General features: G+C 59.1%; 1 protein-coding gene across 1 annotated transcript in view; it reads right to left on the bottom strand.

The window, feature by feature from the left end:
• The window catches only part of EVI5L (ecotropic viral integration site 5 like), a 14,885-nt gene extending 3,416 nt beyond the window's left edge, over nt 1–11,469 (bottom strand). Inside the window, exons 1-12 of the mRNA XM_007953710.1 lie at nt 11,333–11,469; nt 10,270–10,459; nt 9,436–9,660; nt 9,209–9,283; nt 8,471–8,596; nt 7,058–7,201; nt 6,813–6,902; nt 5,740–5,837; nt 5,598–5,658; nt 2,219–2,272; nt 1,285–1,317; nt 45–185 (exon numbers count right to left, since the gene is read on the bottom strand). Of these exons, the coding sequence (XP_007951901.1) occupies nt 45–185; nt 1,285–1,317; nt 2,219–2,272; nt 5,598–5,658; nt 5,740–5,837; nt 6,813–6,902; nt 7,058–7,201; nt 8,471–8,596; nt 9,209–9,283; nt 9,436–9,660; nt 10,270–10,459; nt 11,333–11,469 (1,374 nt within the window). The remainder of the gene's footprint in view (nt 1–44; nt 186–1,284; nt 1,318–2,218; nt 2,273–5,597; nt 5,659–5,739; nt 5,838–6,812; nt 6,903–7,057; nt 7,202–8,470; nt 8,597–9,208; nt 9,284–9,435; nt 9,661–10,269; nt 10,460–11,332) is intronic.
• Nucleotides 11,470–12,121: the final 652 nt, after the last annotated feature.

The raw sequence follows: 12,121 nt of genomic DNA, 5'->3' as shown, positions 1-12,121 counted from the left end.
GTGGGCCACGGGCGCTGCGGGGAACCCTGAAGGCATCTGGGTACCTGCTGCTCCTGCAGCTGCCGGATGGTGCTCCGCGCCTTCTGCAGGTCCTCGGCTGCGGAACTGCACTGCTGCCGCGCCACCGCCAGTTCCCGCTTGATGACGTAGTTCTCCTCGGCCTCCTGCGCCCGAGTCACCTGGCCCTGAGCACAGGAAGGAGGGGGCTGTGACCCTCTGCTGGACCCCCAGGTCCTGCCTCCGGCCATAGGGAGATGAGAGAGTTTGGGCTTAGGGACGGGGTGGGGCAGAAGTGAGGGCAAGGCCTCCTGCACCCAGAGCCTGGGATGGGTCACCTAATGGGAGGCATGGGTGGGGCAGCTCCAGTGTACGCTAGATGGGGACAGGCAGGCATGGGACACCTGCAGGGGCCTGGGCAGCTCCGTCCCCTTCTTGGGCCTGGCTTGCGGCCTCTGTCCAAGGAGAGGCTTGAAGCAAGCCCTACATCCAGGGCAGCCGGCAGCCAGGCCTCTCCACCTGCTCAGGCTGCTTGGAGGGTGGGCTGCTTGGAGGGTGGGCAGGGGCAGGGTTTGCTCCTTGGGGCCAGCAGCCTTGGCTGGGCTGGTAGGTGGGTCACATGTCCCCTGGGGCCTCCCCACAGCCTCATCCCCTAACCCCACCCAACCTGGGTCCCCCATTCCAGGCTCGGAGCCACCAGGTGGCGGGTGGAAGCTTTAAGATAAAGCCATTCAAGATGACGTGGCAGCAGAAGCAGGTGGGTGAGAGAAGATGCCACGCCTTGCAGGTAAAGCAGAGAGCAGTGAGAGAGGCCAGCAGGGGGTGCTGAATGTGAGTGAGAATGTGTGTGAGTCCATTTGTACAAGGATGAGTGTGAGAGCATGAGTGAGCACATGTGTGTCAGTGTGTGTGTGTGTGTGTGTACTGAGTGGGAGTGTATGTGTGTAGTGGACAAGCTCAGCAAAGTGCACACACCAGGGCCTGCAGCTGACACACTCTTAGGGTCCCTGAGCCCTCCTTGGTCCCTACCAGCATCCCCTAGAGAAAAGGGACTTTGCACACATGCGTGAAGCTTCATCCCTACCCCCACATTTCCTCTCCATTTCACATGCCCCAGAGGAAGGCTTTTGTCTTCCCTGAAAAGCATCCCAGCTGCCCCCATGCACGGCGCCAGGCCTACCCCATCCCCTCAGAATGGCAGCGGCCAGGACAAGGCGGTGACTGGCTGTCATGTGCGAGGCAAAAGCCAGGAAGGGACTTGAACAGGGAGACAAAAAGCTACAGTACCTGGATTAACCTATCAGCCAGAGCAGCGCTCTCCTACCCGGTGGAGGGGGTCCGAGCGACAGGGGGAGGAGCAGAGCAGAGGCGCAGGGACAGGAGAGGGAGAGACAGACGAGAACGCTGGTCACTAACGCAGTGGGCTACTCTAGAAGCAGGGAGAGCAGAGGACCAGAGACCCAGCAAGAGAGGACCCGAGGAAGACCGAAGCCAGAGCCAGTCTGTCCTGGAGAGGGGTCTGGGTGCGGGTGGGTGGGAAGGGGGCCGGCCAGGATGCCCACCACCCCACCCTCCAGGTAGGGGACCCCGGTGCCTGGAATGTGAATGAGGAGGGGCCGCCTGCAAGGACTAGGGTGGAGGCCAAGACTCAAGGGGAGACTCCAGCTTTGGGTCAAGAGCAGTAGAATCTTGAGACGACCTGACTCCAGGATCAGGGGACAATGAGGACCCTCCTCCCAGGAGGGAGGAGGGGCAGAGAGCAGGTGCTCAGGGACTCCTCACCCTCCCCATCTTTAAAAAGCTGGGCTCCAGGGTCAAGGCTGTGGAGGCAGTGGGCCCCTTATACTCTACTCCGTGCTTTTTTTTTTTTTTTTTTTTTGAGGCTGAGACTTCCAAATTGCAGGGTGGGGTGCCCTGTTGTCCATTTCTGCGGCCCTTCAGTCAAAGCAGTTCTATCTGCCCCCACCTAAGTGGCCTGAGAGGACTGATCACCAGAAGTTGTGGTGCTCACAGTTAGCCCGATGACTAAACCCAACCACCCCAGGGTTAATTACAGTGCATAGCAGAGCAAGTGACGTTTCACCGCGGCCTCCAATTAAGCCGCAGCCCAAAGCCCCGGCCCTGTGGGGCTAATTCACACTTCAGGGGCCGGCCCTTGGCTGCAGGGTCCAGCTCGGTGTCTGGAGGATTCCGGCCACAAACTATTGGCCACGCCCCTCACCTTCTCCAGGGTCTCGATTCGCTGTTTCAGAAGCCGGTTCTCCGTCCGAAGTCTCTATGGGGGGAGGGGGAGGCATGTCAGACCCACCTCCCATTCGGGCACCCCCAAGCACCCACCCCCAGGGCAGGACCGAGCCCCTGCGAGCCAGCCAGCATCGTCCCTTCTCGCTCCAGACTTTCAGAAAACAGACAAGGGGTTAAGTCCTGGTCGGGAAATGAAATAGTCCATCCTGCTTCTAACTCCTGCCGAGCTGTCTGTCAGAGTAGACCTGGGCTCCACAGGGTTTCAATGGCTGGTATTTATTTTTTTTAGTAGCTTGCCAGGCTTCTCTTCCGAGGCACTTCTGGATGGACCCCAACTTTATTGGTTAGCGGTGGGGCACCCTTTGTGCTACCCAGGGGCTCCTTCCTATTTAGAAGAGCCATTACTTTTGTTTTTTTAAGCAAACCTTGGTTCCCTCAAACCACAGGCATCCCATTCCTGGTTGCTCCCTCCTTGGGAGCCTGTGTCCAGCCCACACTGGGGCTGATCCCAGGCCCCCCAGGCCCGTCTGGTAGCCAAACAGCAAAGACCTCTCTGTTTTTGGTGACTCTGCTGGCAGATCTCACCCGAGGGCAAGCGGCACTCAATGGTTGTCCCTTCCCTCAGTGGGGTTTGGGGACAGTCTCCCTTGCTTTTTGCTTTTCATTCTGCACTGGCAGATTCTGGTTAGTAGTTGTGGTTTTAGGCTACTCTGTGACCTTTGGGGATGCAGGGGAGGTGGCTATTGTTGGTCAATGGCCTTGAATTGGGCCGCTGTGACTCATGGTGACCCCACGTGCAGTGGAATGAAACACCCACTGGTCCTGCGCCATCCCAATGACCGGTTGTGGATTGGATCACTGTGGCCCATAGGGATTTCACTGGCTGACTTTTGAAGGGAGATTGCCAGGCCTTTCTTCCTACTGTCTTAACTTCGAAGTTCCACTGAAACCTGTTTGTCATCACAGCAACACACGGGCCTCCACTGAAGGCGAGGTGGTGGCTGTGCATGGCTGGAACCGAAACCCGTCTCCTGCACGGGAGGCGAGAATTCTCCCACTGAACCATCAGTGTCCTTGGGTGAGGTTTGCATATGTCTTATTTCCAGTCCCTCCCTACATGCCCAGAAGAAATTAGACACAGATTTTGTTCAGATTAGCGAATTAGTGAGGACCCTGCCTCCCTGTGAATCACACACGAAATTCCCTGGTTTTCACACAAAAATGACCAGAATTACTGGTCGGATAGAGGCTGATGGATCCCAGGACTATGGCCCCAGGTCCTCCTATGGGCCTGGAACTGGACTCACTTCTGTGTGGGCTCTCAGCCCAACAGCAGCAAGATCTATGTACAGAACACCTACACCAGGGTGGTGCACCCACCTACCCTAGGGAGATGCACCCCTTAGATCAATCAGCCCTGAGACATCAGAGGAGAGCATTTGCATAGAGAGAAAGCTGGACAGACAGGAATGCAGAGACAAGAAGGGCACAGGGAGGGGGGAAACCATAGGAAGAGAGAGGAGGAGAGCTTTTTTTTTGGTTGGGGATTGTAATCGGGGTTGTGAAACCAAATGTGCACGAACTGTTGTGTGTAAAATGAATCTGCTTTGTAATCTGCCCCCAGATCACAATTAAAAAAAAAAATTAAGGATCATAAAATTCCCTGTTTTTCTTCCTGGGAGAAAATGCGATGGAAACATTCATAAGATTCCCAGGAAGCAAGGGTGGTCACAGAAAATCTAGTCATTGACTCATTTCATGGTGGTGAAACTGAGTCAGAGTGGGTAGCTGGGCTCAGAGCTGTAACGTTACAGCTCAGTCCTGCCCTCTGGCTTCAACCCACTGGAAGCAGGTGGAGGTGCCCCGCCCACCACCATCTCTTCTACTGCAAAGGGCAACCAAGAGAGAAGGAGTGAGGGAGAGATCCTCGGAGGTAAAGGGAAAGAACAAGGGTCAGGTGGTGACAGAAGGCATCTGCCTAAATTCTTTAAGGCTCTCCTATTATCTGCTGGGGAACCTGCAGGCTGGGCATGTGGCCTGAAGACCTGCTGTGCCCCTCACAGTCATTAGATGGCAGCAGGCCCTTGTCTGTAGGCAAACGACACACACACACACACACACACACACACACGTTTGGACCGGTGCATCAGTTAGGCTGCCATTACTGAGAGAGGAAGATGCTAAACAAATCAGGATCCAAGAGCATTTCTGGAAACCTACACTGCGGGCAGGACGAAGCTGCCCTCCTCCCCACTCAGGAGAGATTTCACTGGCTGCTCGGAGGCAGATGAGCCAGACCCTCATCTGGGTTCTACCCCGGCCTTTTCAGGAACAGGCTGAGGATGATGGTCGTAGTAATAATAATAATAATTTGAATAGCAGAGCAAGTATCGTCCTCATTTTGCACAAGGGAACAGTAAGGTTCAGAGAGGTGAATGCACACAGCTGTCTGTGGCGGAGCTGGGACTCGAACTCTGGTCAGTTGTACTCCAGTCCGAGCCCTTGTGTGACTGCCACTGAAGAGGACAGAGCCAGGCTGTGCTGGAGTTTTTTCGTGTCTGTCTCCTCACTGGCCTGGGGGTGCCCAGTCTCTGCCGTGACTGGCACACAGCAAGTGCTTTATAAATGCTTGCTGACTGAGTAACCTGTCACATGTGCAGGGGTGGAAGTAGAAGGAAACAGAGAGAGGGGAGCCTGTGTGCAGAGGTGAGCAGGGCTTGGCCCATGTGTCCTGGTGTCTGATCCCTGATGACCTTGGGGTCTCTGCTCTCAGCCTCTGGATATCCTACAGCTGCCAGCATGCTGCTGCTTTGAGCCTTCTGCCCTGGGTTCCCAGCACCTGGTGCCTGGCACACTCCTCCCGCCACCCCCAGCTCTGACCCAGTATCCTCTACCGGCCTGCACACGTGGTATGGAGCACTTCACAAAGGGCACACACTATGTTTATCAGCCTTCTCCCCACTGTGCTCAGGAGGACAGGGATCATGGCTGCCTTGGTCACCGCTGTTTGGGATGAGAACAGGGCCTGGAGCTGGTAGGCTCCTGCACTGTTGTTGTTGTTGTTATTTGCCATCGAGTCGACCCCGACTCATAACGACCCATCCTTGGGTTTCCGAGGCAGTATCACTACGGAAGTAGGAATGCCCAATCTTCCTTCCGAGGAGTGGCAGGTGGGTTTGAACCACCACCAGCCTTCTGGTTAGCAGTCAAGTGCTCCCCAGAGGGGGTGAGCAAACAGGCGGTTGGCTCAGGGCAGGACTCAGGTCCTCCCTACATGCGTGGCAGGACTGCCCTCTAGTGGCCGCTGGCTGGTGTGCAAGCCCCCAGGGCCCATGCCTTGCCCTGTGCAGACTCACTTTGATCTCTATCTGTTCCTCCATCTCCTTGCTCTTCATGGCGGCATACTCCTTCTCCAGCCTGCAGAAAGGGAGGCTGACGTGGTCGCTGTCCTGCCATCATGGATGCCCCAGCCCCCCAGACTGCTGGCTTGGCACTGACCTCTTCATCTTCTTGGGGTTGTACTTGATCTGGTAGGCCTTGAGGATCAGCTTGTCCGGGCAGCTGTCAAACTGGTGGGGAATCACCCTCTGGAAGTACTGTGGGCACACAGGCGGTCACTGAGATGTGGTGCTGACCATGAGCCTGCCGAGCCCCTGTGGCTTCTGCCTGTTTGGGGGGGCCTGGGTGCTTGGTGAGGGTGGACTGTCTGGGCTCTGCCATGGCCTGGTGCAGGGCCTGGCCTGGGTGGATGCTTGGCCACGCTCATGGGGCAGCCAGGCTTCTGTGTCCAGAAGGACACAGGCTGGGGCATCCTGAGGGTGAAGACTGCACCTGGGTGGTGTCTGAGCACCCAGGACCTTCTTTGAGGGATGGGGTGGGAGGACCAGCAAAACCCAGACAAGCAGGGGCAAGGGGAAGGCAAGGCGTCAGATAGCTGGACCAGCCCCGGGGAGGTCCCAGAGAGGTTGGCCCGGCTCCTTGAGCCTCAGCAAAGGGTTAAGCGTCAGTGGCAGTGGCCACAGCTTGTTGAGGTTCGGGGGCAGCCTGGGCCTGCTCCCCTGCCCAGCTGGCCCTGTCCAGCAGCTGCGGACAATGGACACCCGTGTCTGCAGACACAACCGTGGCCTTTGTGCATTCTTTCCCGGGCGCCAGCTGGAGGGCTCTGAGGGGGCAGGGCCTGCGTGGCGGGATGGGGTGGCGGGAAGCAGGCAGCCCCTCCCCCAGTGCTCAGGCAGGGCAGGTGTGGAGCTGTGCGACCCCTCACCCCTGCTGTGCCCTCCCTGGGCAGGTCGGCTGGTGCAGAAATCACATCCCGTGGTTTGGCTAGCCCAACTGTTTACCAGTGGGGAGGTTCAGGCTTTGGGGGACCTGGAGCTGGGGGAAGGGGAGGAGGAGGAGGTGGGACCATCCCCAAGCCTCTTCCTGGCCAGGGCCTCCCTCTGTCACTGTGGCAGAGACTGCTGCTCTGGACCCCCTGGTTCCTACAGGGAGGGCAGAGCTGGTAGGAAGAGACCATGGACACTCAGGGCTGCCCCTCCCCCAATGTCGTCGCACCCCTTCCCCTGGCTCACCTGGGACATCCCCTCCATGTCCAGCTGCATCAGCTCCATCTGGTTCACCTGCAGCAGGGCCAGGCCCACCCGGAACACAATCTCCAGGCCCTGTGAAGGCAGTGGCGGCACTGTGTCTCCCATCCTGCTCCCCCAGGCGCCTTCCCTCTGCCCAAACCCAGGCCCTTCCCCAGCCCAGGATTTGTCTCCCGCGTGGTGTAAGAAGCGCTGAGTCCAGAGCCTCCCAGCCTGGGCCAGGTTCTCACCTCATACATGAAGATGTCGAAGATGCGGGTGGCCACGGGCAGCGGGAAGGTGGTCAGGAAGAGCGTGAGGAACCAGGATGAGGCATACATGGACGTGTGGAAGCTCTGGGAGCGGAAGTGGGTGTTCAGGTCCGGGAGCTGCTCCTGCAGGTGAGGGAGGCAGGTGCTGTGAGGAGGGCCCTGGGCCGGCTCTCCATGCCCACCTCTCCCACCTGCTTGGGCTGAGCTCAGTGGTGCTGCTCCAGGGATCCTTCCCCGACTGCCCAGCAGCCCTCGTCTTCCCTCCTCTGCTCCTGAGCAGTACATCATGTGCACGAGGCCAGAGCTCTCCAGAGTTTCGAGCTCCACAAGTTGGACATGCAGGCGGGTGGTGAGCAGCTGGCGGGAGTTGGGTGCACACCCTGGGCAGGTGCTGGCCTGACTGCTCCATTGCCAACAGCCAATGAATCGGCAGACCACCCCAGAAGAAGATTCCGAGCCTCAGATTGATGACATAACTCCCCAAAGTTCAGCTAGAAAGTGACATCGAGCCCACAGCCCCTGGTGTGAGCTCAACACAGCCCATGCACATCACGTGCTGTGTGGGTCTGAGACACCCCTCTGCCTGTCTGTCTCCACCTGCAGCTCCCAGCACAAAGCTGGGCCCTGCTGAGGTCGGTGGATGCCTGATGTCTTGGCCTAGACTCCCACAACCACTGAGAAATGACAGGCCACTGGGGAAGTTGGATCAGAGAAGGCATCAGGATCCCCTAGATGTCCTTTATTAGGGGAATGGACTCTTGGTCTCTTCCACCCACCTTGCCTGGATTAACATGGCGTCAACTACTTCCCCGTGTGGGAGGTCTCAGCTACCTAGCCTTGGGTGAGGTTGGCTGTTCCCCTGGGTGACAGAGACACCTGCTGTGAGTCCAGGGCACCCACTAGCCAGGATTGCCAGGTCATCTCCAACGCAGCACTCCCTGTCCTCCAACCTGACGAGTGGGGCCTCACAGCTCCACCTGCACGCAGCTTTGAAGTGCGTGCACATGCGTGTCCGCTTTGTCTGCCTGCCAGGAGCCAGGGCCTGTGGGGGCTGCTATTTATAAACAAAGCTCTGTGCAGCTCCCCGGTAATCAGCAGAGGCAGGCAGACGACACTGCCCCTCCTCTCCATACTTCCAGAGCAGACAGGAAGGGGCCATGGGTGGTGTGTCCGAGCGCCGAGCCCACTCCACGCCTCCGCCTCAGTGGCCTGGAAACTGGGGCCCTCAGGAGCTCTACTTTAAGTGGCTGGTCCTTTGGGGGAGGGCCACACAGCCCCTTGTGAGCTGGGATGCGTGGATGTGCTGTCTGAGCCCCGGGGGCCACCTTGGTTAGCAGTGGGGCCTGTGGCCAAGGGGTAAGGCCGCAGGGGGGGTTGGCCGGCGGCGCTCACCTGCAGCATGTACTCGAACTGGTAGATGCAGAGCCCCAGCTCAGCCATGCTGGGCTTGAAGAGCTCCCGGAGGCGGTACTCCTGCATCAGTCGGACGAACACACAGAACGCTTCCTCCTCGGGCATCTGGGAGGCACGGGTGGAGACGGGCGAGGGGACTGGGCAGCGAGGGTGTGCTCGCTGCTCCTCTCATGCCCTGGTGGGCGGCACTTCGCCCCAGGCCTGTTTCTGTTCCATTTACGTGTAATGGACACTGACTGTGCCCAGTGACCAGGCTGAGCTGGCCCTGGCTTTCCCTGGCTCACCACGAACCTCTGGGTAAGTATCGCCACCTTGCTTTACTGAAGGAGAACCTGAGGCTTAAGGAACCTGCCGAAGGCCACACAGTAGAAAACTGGAGCTGGGACTGGGTGTGGCCAGCACCAGAGCACACATTCTCATCTACTTTCCACTTTCAACTGTCTCCTTCTCCCTTCCTAAGCCTCTGGCTTCTCTGGAGGAACATTCCAGGCCCTATAGATGTGACACTGGCTGACTCAGTCCCTGACCTGAGTTCTCCGTCCAATTCTAGGAGGTGATGGAGGAGGGCAGTCTGCCCCAATGGTACAGTGGACAGGACCCAGCCAGGACAGGTGTCCAGCTGCTCTGTGTCCATCCACTAGGGGCTTGGCTGGGGACTATCAGAGAGCAGAGGTGGAACACTCTGCTGGGGGCAGGGCCTGGTTCCTGGCCACCTACCTGCATGAGGAGCAGGCCCACGATAAAGGCGCTACCCTGGCAGTAGCCCACCTCGCGGTCCACCAGGGAGTAGGCCTGGAAGGGAACACAGTGGTATCAGAGCAAGGTCCTGCAGGCCGCAGAAGCAGGCAGGGTGGGAAGTGCTGCTTTGCGTAGGCCCTGAGGCCAGGCCCAGGGGCAGGAAGCCTAGGCAGTGGAGGACAGGGGCCCGGGACTGCTGGTATCACCTTCATGACGTTAAAGAGGACCTCCTGACCCAGGCTGTCCTGGCCCTTGAAGAACTCATGCTCTGGGTAGGTGCGGGCGATGTCCCTGCGGATCAGCTTCTCGCAGGGTGATGACATCTTGAGCAGCTCGGAGTACTGGTTCTTGACAGGCATGTCCGTGGCGCTGCACAGAAGCTGCCACACGATGGCCCGGAAGTGGTGCGGGATGCCCTTTCGAATCAGCTCCTGGGATGGGCAGGCGGGCAGTGGGAGGATGGGCTGGACCCTGCCCCAGGCCAGCCTTCACATGGCCACCCCAGCCACCATGTGAGATGTAGCTGGCCCCCGAGGTGCTCATGGCACTGAGCTTGTCCACAGTGCTTCACAGACCTAGCAGCAGAACTTTGTGTGTGCTGGGATGCAGAACTCAGTGACCGGCCACCTGCCTATGCAGAGCCCCCTTGCTCTCTCCTCTCCCACTGCCTTGGCAACAAAACCGACTCACGGCGCCCCCAGGTGTGTCAGACTAGAACTGTGCTCCACAGGGTTTTCAATGGCTGAGTTTTCAGAAGGAGATCACCAGGCCTTTCTTCCAAGGCACCTCTGACTGGACTCAAACCTTCAACTTTTGGTCAGCAGCAGAGTGCTTAACCATGTGCGCCACCCAGGGCCTCCATGTGTGACAGCCTAGAAGTGCCTACACACCTGCACCTGCCCTGTGCACAGGCTGGGGCCCCTGGCAGGCCCTGCCTCACCTTCCTGGTGTCTCTCACCGTGGCCTGCCAGCTGTGGGGCCTGGCGTCTCACAGTACCCAATGACTGTGCTGGTGCTGCCCACCCGCCCACTCCCGCCACCTTGAGCAGCTTCTCCTTCCTGCGCCGCCACTCCTCCCATTCGTTGGCGATGCGGCCCCACAGGATCCACGTGTCCTCTTCCAGGTGGCTCAGGTTGGAGGAGGCTGAGGAGCTGGACACCAGCGAGGAGCCGCTGTTGCGCCGGGAGCCATTCATGGAGCGCATGGATTTGGAGTCAGCCTCCAGGAGCCTGGGTAAGAAGGGCTGTCAGAGTGAGGGGCCAGGGCACAACTTCTGGGGTGCAGGGAGCCGCTAGGGAGCCCAGTGCCTCCAACCAGGGTCCAAGAGGATGCCGAGAATGGGGTCTGTGTCACTTCTGCTGAGGGGCTGGAGTAGCTTCTGCTGTGTGACTTTGGCTAGTCACTTCACCTCTCTGAGCTGTGATTTTTCTCATGTGTCACCCCTGAAGCAGCTTCTGTTCTGTCTGTTCCCATTAGGTGCCGGGCTCTGGTCTGAGCACCGTGTGTATCAGCTCATTTGACTGTCCTACCCTACCAATCCTGCAGGCCACACTCTGTGATGACCCCCACTTTATGGGTGAGGCACAGAGAGGGTGAGCCACCAGTGGAAGGTGCACAGCTAGCAAGGAGCAGAGCCTGAGAGGCGTGTGGAAAAGTTCCCTGGAGGCTGAGGCTTTAGCTTCCTCCCCTCAATAAGAAAATCAAATCAGTTGCTGGAGTCGACTCCAACTCATGACAACCCTGTGTGTCAGGGTAGAACCGTGCTCTACAAGGTTTTCAGGGGCTGGGGTTTTGGAAGTGGATCACCAGGCCTTTTTTCTGAGGTGCCTCTGAGGGGACTCAAACCAGTAGCCTATGGGTCAGCAGTGAGCGCATAGGCAACAGCTAGATCCACTCCATCTCTCGGAAACTGTCTCCTCACCTGAATGGTGGGGATCAGTTACTCCCTTGGGGCTGGGAGGAGGAGGAGAGATGGTACCTCTGGGTAGCTGCGACTTTGCCTGGGGCCTGGCTCCGATCCCGGATGCAGGGGCGCCCAGGAGCTCCCGGGTGGGGCCCGGGCTGCGGCCCGACCCCGCCCTGCCACCCAGGCCCCAACTCACCGGTTCTGCTCTTCGAGTTTGGCCAGCAGCTCCAGCTCATCGGGGCTGAGGTTCTCGGAGTCAGAGGTGGGCGAGCACGTGGGGGCTGACAGGGCCTCGTGCGACGAGGAGTCGGGGCTCAGAGTGGGGCTCGCCATGGCAGGCAGACTTGTCAGCTGTGACGGGGGCCGCCGTGTTACAGCTCTGCCTGTGGGATGGAGACATGCAGGGTGAGCGCTGAGTGGGGTGCCCGCCCGGTCCTGCTGGCTTGGGGGCTTCCCACCTCCAGCCTGCCCACTCTGTGCACCCCTGCTTCTACCCCCAGCCAAACTGGGCCAGCTCCTTCTGCCCACACTCTGGCCACCTCCCTGCCCGGGTTGTCGGGCTGGATGCCTGGATGGAGGCAGGAGGACCACAGCCAGGATCAGAGGCCCCTGCTGTCCCTGGGCATGAGGGCCAAGCTCAACTGAGCACCCCAAGTCTTCAGGGCCCAGGCAGAGGCTCCCTGTCACTCAGGGGCCCCAGGATGTGCTGGGCGTGGGGTGCAGGGGCCTCTGCTTCTGAGGCCCGTCCTGACAGCCTGTCCCTGCTGCAGCTCGCCAGCTCTGATGCCCAGCATCAGCATCTGACCTTCCCCATTTTATCAGCCAAAGTGGGCTGCTGGCACAGCCAGAGCAATTATTTTCCACTGTTAATTGTCTGGCACTGACAACGGCTGGAAGCGCCAGAAGCACCAACTCCCCTTCGCTAGGAAGCCAGGGACACAGCGGGGGTGCTGGGACTCTGAGCCTTGCGGCACCTGGAGCAGGT

Source organism: Orycteropus afer, unplaced genomic scaffold (genome assembly GCF_000298275.1).
Source record: "Orycteropus afer afer isolate SDZICR_OR568_19922 unplaced genomic scaffold, OryAfe1.0 scaffold00405, whole genome shotgun sequence".
NCBI lineage: Eukaryota > Metazoa > Chordata > Mammalia > Tubulidentata > Orycteropodidae > Orycteropus > Orycteropus afer.
The sequence above is the reverse complement of the archived record's forward strand: the minus strand, read 5'-3'. Positions and strand labels throughout refer to the sequence as shown.